Source organism: Sarcophilus harrisii, chromosome 4 (assembly GCF_902635505.1).
Source record: "Sarcophilus harrisii chromosome 4, mSarHar1.11, whole genome shotgun sequence".
In the NCBI taxonomy this organism is placed as follows: domain Eukaryota; kingdom Metazoa; phylum Chordata; class Mammalia; order Dasyuromorphia; family Dasyuridae; genus Sarcophilus; species Sarcophilus harrisii.
The window spans coordinates 362,514,721-362,527,299 of record NC_045429.1 but is presented as its reverse complement, the minus strand read 5'-3'; the positions used below and the strand labels follow the sequence as shown (position 1 = coordinate 362,527,299).

General features: G+C 34.7%; 1 protein-coding gene across 1 annotated transcript in view; it reads right to left on the bottom strand.

Moving 5' to 3' along the window:
* Positions 1-1,169: 1,169 nt before the first annotated feature.
* Positions 1,170-12,579, bottom strand: part of LOC100915618 (putative olfactory receptor 10J6) — a 113,911-nt gene continuing 102,501 nt past the window's right edge. The window contains exon 2 of the mRNA XM_031966836.1: positions 1,170-2,764. Coding sequence (XP_031822696.1) covers positions 1,826-2,764 — 939 coding nt within the window. The 3' untranslated portion in view covers positions 1,170-1,825. The remainder of the gene's footprint in view (positions 2,765-12,579) is intronic.

Genomic DNA, 12,579 nt, shown 5'->3' with positions numbered 1-12,579 from the left:
AGTAGCTGGCTTATGAAACAAGGCCAGTACCTTGGGAGTGAGCCCATGTAGGTTCATAAAAGATGAGAAAATGTCAAGATAGAAACTGTCTTTTGAGAACCTGAAGCTGTTTCCCAGGGACATAGAAAAGTCTGTTAATATTCAGTTTATCTTTATAAACAATGTATCTGGATGTACTTATTGAGAATTCAGTTGGGAACAGTCAGTTGAAGGAGGAACAACTCTGGAGAAAAGAGATAAATTTTTACATTGAAGTGTTTTGCTAAAATATTGTCCCTGGTGATGGAGGAGGAGGGAGAAAATCCCCTTTTTAGTTCAACTGAAAATATTAAGAAATAATATTTTCTCCATATCAAAAATCTTTTCAGACTTTTTCCTTTAGGAAAGTGGATAGGATAAAAGTTAAGGTTTTTCCACAGGAAAATGAAATTAAGCAATAATCAAATTTATTATTTTTTTGTCCTGTTTAGAATTTAGTCTTTCAAATCCCTTGAAGCCATGGGCCTGTTGTGAGCAATCTCAGAGAAATATCCTCTTCTCTTATTCAGAAAGAATTGTTATATTGATTGCCAAAAGGAGGCCTTTTCATTTCTCAGGTCAAAGGAGAAATTGAGTGGTGATTATTGTTCTGAAATGTTAATGTTAAACTTTATTTTAATAATGCATCATATATTTTAATATATTTGATCTTTTCCTTATTCATAAATATTATAAATGTTCATTCAATTTGTCTTTGGGTAGAGAAACATATATAAGGGCATGGCATGGAATGTCATGTGATTAAGCCAGGCTGGACATTCTCCTGTTCTATTCTGTCTTGTCCTGTCCTCTGCTCTCCTCTCCTCTCCTGGCCAATTCTGTCCTCTCCTGTTCTTTCCTGTTCACTCCTCCTTCCTTTTCTTCCTTCTTTCTTTCCCCTATCCCTCCCTTCCTCTATCCCTTCCTTCGTCCCTGCATTTTTTCCTCTGTCCCTCTCTTTTTTCTTTCTTCCCTTCCTCCCTCCTTTCTCTGTCTCTATCTCTTTTTCTGTCTCTCTCTCTGTCTGTGTCTCTTTCTGCCTCTGTCTCCCTCTCCCTTTTCTCTCCCTCCCTCTTAGAAATTCAATCAGTGTTAAATTTAACAAACTTAGATCTGGAAGACATGCCAAAAAACACAGAAGATAACATTAATATTTTTTCTTTGACAGGGTTTGGAGAGGACAAGACAGCCATCCAGCCAGATAAAGATGGAGGCATGAACAGGAAGAATCAGAGACAAAAAGAGAGAGAAAGGGAGAAGAGAAAGAGATAATTATAGATCCTTTTGTTACAACTTCCTAAATCAAATAAAGAACATTCACATTAGAATTACATAGGCAATGAGCCAGTAGTAGGGTGAAGTGAACAAGTAGGAGTGATTGACATTTCTTCCCAACACTATACATTTTTCCATATAATTGTTCAAACAATATCGATTGATTGATATTTGTTAGTTAATCCATTGGAGAAAACTCACCTTCTGTCTCCAGGTGAACTAAGGAGTGAGAATAGTCATTTTTGCCAAGCCAAATGAATCTGGGTGGGAATTAATTAAACATTCAAGCAATCAATAAACATCAAGGATTCCCCACGACCAAGCAAGTAGGGACATAGTGCCCATTTCCTCTTTCACAGTGTTTGCCTTGCCCAGTCTCCAGTTTCTCAACCCCATAGTAATTATAGGTGGTGGAGAAGCATGCATTTTGCTTAAAATTCAAGGATAACTGTACACTTAAACTGTTTGTAATATCTTTAGTCAGCACATAAGCTTTATGGGACCAAAGATTATTTGAGAAACACACTGTTGCTTAGGGTAGCTTTTTGCCCATGGCTCGCCTTAGAGCATCCTTGACTTCTTTATTTCTCAGGCTGTACACAACAGGGTTCAACAATGGCGTGATGAGTGTGTAAGTAATGGAGAGTAATCTGTCTTGTTCCATTGAATTTTCTGACTTGGGCTTGAGATAGGCAATGGAGGCACAGCCATAGTGGACAATGACCACTGTGAGATGAGAGACACAAGTGGCAAAGGTCTTTTTCCGCCCCTCAGCTGAGGCTATTTTGAGTATGGCAGAGATAATGAGAATATAAGAGATAAAAACTAAACCCATGGGAACCAGGATCACTTCTAAGCTGACAACAAAGTTTATGATCTCATTGATTGTTGTATCTATACAGGCAAGTTTCATCATGGGGAGGATATCACAGTAGAAGTGGGCCACCTCTGCTTCACAGAAAGGCAAGCTGAATATGGATGTCACCTGTACAGATGCCATGGTCAGACCAATGGCAAATGCCCCACACACTAAGTAAGCACATACTTTTTTATTCATGACAATCATATATCTCAGGGGGTTGCAAATGGCCACATAACGATCATAACCCATTACTGTGAGCAGGAAGCAGTTGTTGATGGCCAAAGTGACAAAAAAGAACATTTGAGTGGCGCAACCTTCCAATGAAATTGACTGGTTCCATCCTATGAGGCTTGACAGCATTCGTGGGATGATGACCAATGTATACAATGTCTCAGAAGTGGATAAGATGCTCAGGAAGAAGTACATGGGGGTGTGAAGATGGCGGTCAAAGCAGATGACGGTAACAATGATGACATTGCTGGCCAGAGTTATGATGTACAAAATGAGGAACACTGCAAAAAGCGTGATTTGGTGCTCATGGAAGTTGGAGAATCCCTGGAAGGTGAACATGGTCACCTGTGTGTAGTTCTTTTTCTGCATTGAGAAATCCTAGGGTCTGAAAGCAATGAATGAAGTCAGGGTAGGGAAGTTTTCATTCTTAAGTGGACTTTAGCACAGGAAAAGAAATAAGGACAGTGTCAGGCAAAATGTACTCAATAATTCACTTCTGGCCTGAAAGTTCCTTGCAAAGTGAATGAAATTATTCACCCAATTCCTGCCTATTCTTATTGGCCCCTGATTTAAGAATGAGCTTCATCAGAGATTTAGTAAACTTCTTTTAAAAGTTAATCACGATCCCAAAGAGATATTAAAGAAGGGAAAGGGACCTGTATGTGAGAAAATGTTTGTGCCAGCCCTTTTTATAGTGGCTAGAAACTGGAAATTGAATGGATGCCCATCAATTGGAGAATGACTAAGTAAATTGTGGTATATGAATGTTATGGAATATTATTGTTCTGTAAGAAATGACCAGCAGGATGATTTCAGAGAGTTCTGGAGAGACTTACATGAACTGATGCTAAGTGAAATGAGCAGAACTAGAAGATCATTATACACTTCAACAACAATACTATATGAGGATCAATTCTGATGGAAGTGGCTATCTTCAACGATGAGTTCCAATTGATCAGTAATGAACACAGACAGCTACAATCAACGAAAGAACTATGGGAAATGAGTGTGGACCACCACAACATAGCATTTACACTCTTTCTGTTACTGTTTGCTTACATTTTTGTCTTTCTTCCCAGGTTATTTTTACCTTTTTTTCTAAATCTGATTTTTCTTGTGTAGCAAGACAACTGTATAAGTATGTATACATATATTGTATTTAATATATATTTTAACATGTTTAACATGTTTGGGACTATCTGCCATCTACGGGAGAGGGTAGAGGGAAGGAGGGGAAAGGTTGGGAAGGAAGTTTTTGCAAGGGTCAATGTTGAAAAATTATGCATGCATGTGTTTTGTCAATAAAAAGCTGTAATAATAAAAAAAAGTTAATTATGGATTATAACAACAATACTTCTCCCATTAGATTGTAAGCTCCTCCAGGGCTTGGAATATCTTCTGCTTTTTTTTTTTTTTTTTGATATCTCCAGTTCTTAGCACAGTGCCTGGAACATTGTTGGAACTTAATAAATATTTATTGATAGATCGAGAATAAATAATAATAGCAAGCATTCACACAATGCTTTAAGCTGCAAAACATTTTATACATATTATCTCATTTGATCCTCACAACAACCTTTTGAAGTAGGTGTTATTATTACATTCATTTTATGGGTGAAGAAACTGAATAACAGAGAGATGAAGGGATCACACAACCAGTAAGTATCTGAGACAACTTTAATGTAGGTCTTTCTAATTCCAAATCTAATGCACTCTCTACTATACTTATTGCCTAACTGCTTGGATGAGGTATTGCTATATTGTAGCATTCTCTGAGCATTTCTGGGAATGCCCTTCTTCCTGCTGTATTTAAGTTATCAAATGATCTTCCAATTCATTTATTCATATCTTTCTCTTTGTTTCCATTCATCCCATATGTATCTTTAGAAGAGAGATAATCAGATTCAATGTGTCTCAACTTAATAAACTTAATCTCTTGCTTAAGAAAAATTTAATTTGTAAGGTTTAAACCTACAAACATAATTATCATTTTTTTACCCACATGTTGTTCATGTTATTATATTGTCTGTGGTAGTGACCCAGAATCATTGACAATTAAAATCTTAAATTCAATATCTCAGAATGATTGGTCATTTTCCAGACTCAGCAAGTGCCCTCAAGTTGTTCCATCAATCAGTCAACAAACATTTATAACTAATTTTGTTTTCTTTTTTCCTACACTATAAATTGTGCTGGTTCCTGTGGATACAAATGAAAAAAAGAAAAAGAAATGATCCATACTCTCAAAAAACTACAGTTCTATTGGGAGAAGATATGTACATTTAAAAGTATAGATAAAATCTACATCAAAACAAAAAAAATGACTTTAAGCCGTTAGCATGTTTGTTGTTAGGATTGAGTTATGTACAAGGATTGAGTTATAGGAGTCTATAGAGACTTCTCTCTATAGAGAGAAGAAATAATGAATGTGTTGGAGTGGTCTTTCATAACTTTTTATACAAATGGACACTGCCCCCTCAACTGAAGCTTTTTGCCATTATTCCAACGCACCTTGATAATTTCTTTCTGGTGTAGGCTCCTATAAGACTTGGAATCAAGGCCAACCACAGGCTTGACATTAATTCTCTTCTGTATTGTATTAGTTCTCTTTGTCACATGCATACATCTTGTCTTTGCAAGCAGATTCTAAATGCCTTCAGGGTCAAAACTGTATCTTAGATTTTACATATATTTTCTATAGTAGCTAGAACAGTTCTGGGCACATAGTATTTTGATTGATGAACAAACCATGCATATAATAAACAGATGCTGCTGCAAATCTTTCCCAGCTGGATCCATAAACTACAAACATGCTGAAGATAGAATAGCAAATTCTAGTTGGGATTTATTTATTTTGCTCTGTGTGTGTGTGTGTATGTGTGTGTATGTGTATGTATGTGTGTGTTCATATTATGGGGATTTTTGCACATTTGTTTTATGTTGTGGTGAACTATTTGCTGTTTTTTGAGGGGAGAGGGACAAGTTAGAGTTCTGACTCATGAAGCTTTTGCAGATAATGTGATGAATTCTCAAAAAAAAAAAGCAGCTTAGAGGGCCAATTCAGGCTGTTCCTATATGCTCCATATTCATAGCTGTCAGACATAAAGGATTTTTCCTGTGCATTATCTTTTGACAGCAAATTGAGGCATTTTTAATTTTCTAAATTTTTGTATTACCTGAAAGCATATGCCTTTTCTTTTCTGTAGGCATGAAAATAGTAGGAATATCATAGGTACTTTGGGTAAAAATAACTATTAACTATATACTTACATATATAATCCTGTATGCTTCTCACAATACAAGCATTGGCCAAGCATTGGGGAGTTAAGCAGTTGACACACTTGACCCACATAAGTTTTTGTATGAACCTATTCTATTTGAATGGTTACTCTCATTCTCTAAAACTATTTTTGGCTCACCTACTGTTGCTAGAAGCCATCATCACCAGCCTGTCAAAAGAACAACAACCTGCACTCACATCCTGGCACATAGTAGGTACATAATAAATATTTGTAGATTGATTGGTTAGCTCACACTGTAATATACTTGCAGTAAAATCTGGGTAAAGGGGTAAAATCATAGGACTATAGATTTACAGTGCAAAGACTAAGTCACTTAGTCTTATCTCATTTTACAAATGAGCATACTGAAAGTTAGGTTGTGATTTGCTCAGTCACAAAGCTAATATCATAGGTGAGATTGGATTCCAAATATTTTTAGCTACAAAACCAATACTCATTCCATTATGAGTGAGGATTAACTACAAATGTTGATTCTGTAGGGTATATGCCCACATAGTGGGCAGAAAAACGCTAATGATAAAAATGTTGATAACTATTGACATTTAGATATTATTTTAAATTTTACAAAGACCTTTGCTTAAATTATCATATTTGAGACCTACTACAATCCTATAAGGTTAAGATTACAGACATTTTAATCCTCATTTTATAACTGAGGAAATAGAAACTCAGAATATATAAGAAAAAAAAAAGTTGCTTCTCCTGCATCTGTGAAGATTTAAGCCAATTATTAGGCCATAGGATGTCTTCTAGCTCTAGCCTTGTAGAGAGATGTTTCTTTTTAGAATTTGTAATGCAATAAGATAAGCAATTTCATTATAAGAGACTCTCTTCTGGGAGACTTTAGAATAAAGGAATCCAAGAACAATATTGTTAGTCTTGCTAATTTAGAGAAATAAAGACTCTATAAGCTACAGAATGAATTATGGCCCTTATGTGGCCAGGTCCTGATTAAAGATAAGGATTCTTTTAATAGGGTAATATTGGATATAAGCTTAAATCACAACCACAGACTTGAGACTATTTACATGTAACAGGATTGAAAACTATGGTTAAGAGATTTTGTAATGCATAAATGAGCCCATGTAATAAAACTGTCACAAGCAATTTTGTCATCTTGATCATGCAACATAATAAAATACTTTTGTAGGATCAAAGAATTAGAGTTGGAAGGGACTTTAAAAATGTTTAAAACTAAATACAAAATGAGAAAAAAAACAAAATAGAAAAAGAAAGAGAGAAAAGGAAAACAAAAACAAACAAAACATTGTCATGCACCCAGCAGAACATCAGGAAGTATTCAAAATATGTAACAATAAACTTCCGTTTCCAGAAAGCATATATAATAACATAGGAGATTATATATTAATGATTGACCATATTTGCTTCCTTGTAGGTAATTCATTTGTTCTCTGCTGCACTTTTTATTTTATCCTTTTTTCCCCTTTCATCTCTCCCAAGAAGGCTACAGTACATATGAGTGCATACATATATACACTTATGCTTAACACATTAATGTATATATGTATATGTATGTATATATGTACTCATGCCTAACATACATATTTATACCACTATATATCTCTTTACACACATACATAGATCTTCATCCACACATATACACACACTCATATATGCATATGCATTTACACATATATAGACATGCATCCAAAGCAATATTAATATGGCTGTCATATAATATAGATTTCTCTCTTGATTGAATCTTTAAAGTTTGACTTTGAGATCAATGATTACTAGCTCTGCCTTTTTTTCCTAATTAATTCTATTCCTGATCCTTGTTGTAGTATTTGTATCCTCTAATTTCCTATCCCTGCTAACTCTTCTACTTTAATTGTACTCTTTAACTTGCCTTGCTGTTACTTAACCTCCCTCCATTCATGGATCCTTCCCTTATTTTCTCCCCTCATATTTTTCCTTCATCTTTATCCTGTCCCATTAATTTATACACCTTGTCCCACTGCTGGAAATGTACATACTATACCCTATCTTATCCTATTCCCTCCCTCTTTATTTCTTTATAGATTAAGGAAGGCACTATACTTTTCATGGTCTACATATATGTATTATTCCTTATTCAACTCATTCCTGATATAAGTAGGTTTTTTAGGGATACCAATTCTCCTCTCCTTTCTAATGTCTCCAAGTTGGTCCTTCCTCTGCAGTTTATATGTACAGCATAATTACTACTTTTACCTTTTCCTAGATCATTTTCATTTTTAGAGTCAGATCAAACTCAGACCTGCCCCCAATCTTTCTTTTGAGTTACCCATCTACCGATATCAACTTTAAATATATGGTATACATTTCCATCTAAAAAACCTTAAAGTTTGTCCTTGATGTGTCTTTTGAAATTAATTTTTGATGTCATCTCTTATATGTTAAATTTCCTGCAAAGTTCAGATTTAATTGAGACAAAGTCTTGAAAATCTGCTAGTTCCTGAATGTCCACTTTTTTTTCATCCACTGTAATGGCTAGTTTTGCTAGATATAATATTTTTGGCTATGGTTCTTTTGATTGCTGATATATGTTATTCCAGGACCTGTAGTATTTTACTGTAGCTGCTGATAAATCCTGTATAATTCTAGTTGTAGCTTCAGCATATTTGAATTGCTTTGTTTGTTTGTTTCTTGTAAAATTTCATTTTTGATCTGGGGGTTTCAAAATTTAGCACTATGGAAGGTACTTTAGAGATCTAGTCCAACCCCCCATTTTACAATTAAGGAAACTAAATCCCAGAAAGTGATTATTATATATTTAGTAACAAAACTAGATTAAAATATAGGTTCTGATTCCAATACTTAGTATAGTGTCTGACTATTTTTCCAAATAGTGGGCACTTTCCAAATATTGACTAACTGACTGACTGTACTGAACTCTGATGGATCCCTACAACAAGATAGGAAAATATGTTCATGGTGATTTAAAAAAATATAGAATTTTTAATTTATGTAATAAAAGAAGCATTTCCGTAACATAGTATGATAAAAAGATGCTAATACATGAAACTGTAAATTTATTATATACTATTTTTATTTCTTTCTTATTTAATAAAGTTATTATGTAAATTTTTACTCCTTTTTTTTCTTCCCTCTCTTCACCCTACCCTACAGATACCTACCATTAGATGGAGTCTATAGGGATCTTGAGCTTACTATTGGTAATATTAATGATGAAGTTAAGAACAGGGTAGGCCCAGAACAGGAAAGAATCTGGGTTACAGTATTCAGTGTAATAAAGTCAACAATATATTTTTCTGTTTTTATTAGTTATTTTCAAAAACTAACTCTTAACTGAGAGGTATTGTGGTATAGAGTAATGCTGTCAGACTCAAAAAGAAACTGATCTCTGTCACATACTGTCTTAGAAGATCACAAATTAACATTATACATCTTATTGCATATTTTTACTTATTGTGTTAAACATTTCACAATTATTTTAAAAATCTGATTTAGACCCTAATCAGGAGTTTTTCAGAAGTCTGATACCTCTGTTGTAATGGTTGACTTGGAGTCAGGAAGACCTGCATTCATTTATCGCTTATGATTGTGTGACCTTGGGGAAATCATTTAATCTCTCATTTCTCCCAAACAACTGTCTAAGACTAAAATGTAGGTTAGTTGATGTTGTACAGAAGTTCTGGGAAAGGGATTTTCTGACATTGATGAAATTATAGGACCAGACATTATTTTCCTCTCCCAAATGAAATGCTAAACTTGGTTGTTTTTGAAAAAATAAATGCACATTTTAGCACCATCCCCTAAACATGGAACTAAGCTAAAGACTGATTCCAAAAACCCTTGCTTCTCTAAGACAGTTATGTGTAGGATTTTGGTCTTAGTGATATATGTCTTCCTTCAAGACTGTCCTTGATCACTTGTATTTTGATTTCACCTGGACAAAAATATTTTTGTATGACTAAGTAAGAATAGTGAAAACTTACCAGGATATATCAGTAGTCTTGTTTGGGGAGGGAATGTCATAGGTAAAAAGATAGAGTAGATAGCAAAAAAAAATACATGAAGGAAAACTAAAATGTGTTCAAAAAACAAAAGTAAAAGCTATTTTTTGGGATATACATCTGAGCACATAAATATCTATTGTATACATGTAACATATATGATACTTTCAAGTATGTAAAATATGGTAAATATAGAATGTACAGTAATATATTTGCTATAGATTGAATCTAAAATAGATTCTATTCTAGTCTGATTTATTGTTGCTTGATGTGATGACTAATTGAAGCATTAAGTCTCAACATGGTTTTGTGACTTATTCAAGTCAGACAAATGTGTAGCAGAAGACTAAACTGAGGCTTTTGACTTCCAAATGAATGAAAAAAACCCTTATTTATTAAGGATTTACTATGTGGCAAGTACTGTGAGAGAACTTTGGGACAGCAAAAGAAAATGTAAGATGTTTTTTGCTCACAAGCAACTTGAATTTCTGCTGGGGGGAACAGTACATAAAAGAAAATTCGGCTGTAGGCAAATGGAAAATTTGGCAATTTCCAAGAATACAGTGGTACTCTTGGAAGCAGGTGGGTGATACAGTTGATATAGCATAGGGCGTGGCCTGAGTTCAAATTGAGCCTCAGGCAATTACTAGATGCATGATCCTGGGCAATTCAATTAAACTCTGTTTACCTCAATTTCCTCATCTGTAAAATAATAGCACCTACCTCCTAGGGTTTTTGTGAGGATCAAATGAGATAATGTCTTCTCAGCACAGTACCTAGCATATAATAGGCAATATATAAAATTAGCTATTATTATTGTAGTGATAAAATTGTTGTCAGGGTCCAAGAGTGTCTGTTATTTTGTCTTATATGAGATGGTGTATTACCAGTCTACATGTTATACTTTTTATTCATATCCCTTAAAGGAAAACATCTATTTTTCCTTCCGGACCAAGATTTTCCTTTCACAGGCAGATCTAGGCAACTATAGCTCTCCATTCTGATCTTCATAGCCACCATACTATTGGCCATCATACGGATATGAATGAGCATAACAGGTTCAGTATATGGTCTCTTCTAGTGTATTCTCTGTCTAAGTTATGCTTTTGGCACATTTGGATTCTGAGACAAAATCTTGCCAAGACATCCTCTATTTCAGGGCTGCCTGTATAAGCTATGTCCTATAGCTCATGCTCCTTGTGCTGCTTGCCATTAACTTCTTCCAACCAAGATTCTTTTCCAAGCTGGTGGAATGAAACAGCTATAGAATTGCCTGTGAGCCATTGGATGGTGTTTGGAAATGATAAAAAAAAAACCCACAGTTGTCTCAGAAATAGCACATGGGAGATATTGGAATCTATTTCTTCTGCTTTTCTAGTCAAAGCCTGAACAATGTAAAAGAGATAGCTTTGGCTAGTTTGAGGTAAAATGTATTCTCCTTAGGTTTTGGCTGAATTTGTGACTCTGAGGATCCCGTTACTTCATATTCTTTCACAAAGAAAAATGGAGGAGTAGCAAGGCCAATGGCTGGACAGAATCAGAGAAGGGCTCATTAGGTCAATGTGAAGGATTAGAAAGGGTCACTATTCCCAATGAATTTTTAAGAAACTGGTATAGTGAGTAGAGTGCTAGCCTTAAAGTTGAGAAGATCTCATACCTCATAAACTTAGTAAGTGTGTGATCCTACACAAGTCACTTTTCCTCTGACTGCTCAGTTTCTTCATCTACAAAATGAAGAAAATAAAAGCATCCTGGGACTGTTGTGAAAATAAAATTATTTAATATATTCAAAGCACTTTGCAAACCTTGAAGTATTATATAAATGTCAGTTACTATTATTAAATGATTTGCCCTCAAATCATGGATATGGGCATATATTTTTTGGAAATTAAGAAATGACAGTTATCTAACAAAAACTATACAAAATGAGAGTGGGGTGATACAGCTGATAATATTTCCATACTTGTAAAAGAGTTCATAACTGAAAGTTGTGGCATGTGGGATGAGAGTAGTATGTGGAAGGCAAGCAAACTGCCCACAGTAAAATGATAGGAACTCAATGTGTTGATAAGCAGTTGAAAACAAAATTTTATTTTTCAGGATCCAAAGAGAGGGGAAAGATATATTTCATTTCATCTACATATGAGAGGTATGCATATAACATTAAAGAGGTATGCATAAAACAAAAAAAGATCAAAAAGGGTCCCAGAATATTGGAAAGACCTCCTTTTCAAAATTTTTGGGAAGACACAAAAAGAGCAAAAGAGTTGTAGCCTTTCTGTTTTCTCATCTTTAGAATTAAGAGTTTGGACTAGAAGCACTATTAGATCCTTCTTAGTCTAGATCTATGATCTTACTAATTATGGTTACTGAAAAGAAGAAATAATCTAAAAACAGAGTGGTTTTTGAAAGTTCTCATTTTCCAAAAGGTATTTGTGCTACTTTCAAGCTCTGGATCTCTAGCTCCTGAGTAGGACTAGATCAACAACAGCTAACTGGGATGAATAAATTAGCAATAATACCAATTATGACTAATCATGATTACTGTACAGAAGTGTTTGCCAGTATTATATGAAGTCCCTTCTTTTGAGAGAACATGGTTCTGATAACGATTGCTATAAATCATAAACTTAGTTCTGTTCCAGTCTTGCTAGGAATTATTATATTTTAAATATTACTTACATCTCACTCGGAAGAACTGGACTCAACACTGTGACAGAGTCACACCAGGCTCCTCTGAGCCTAAAAGATCTAATTATTGAAAGAAAAGATCGTTTTAGTCCTTAGGAACAGGAGGTGTGGAAATGGTGGCTCTGAGAGGTGGAGCCATTTTGTCTAGCCTTGGTCTCCTGAGTTTTTTTTCCTTGATGATTTACTGGGGGCTCAGAGGAGATAGAATATAAACAACAAA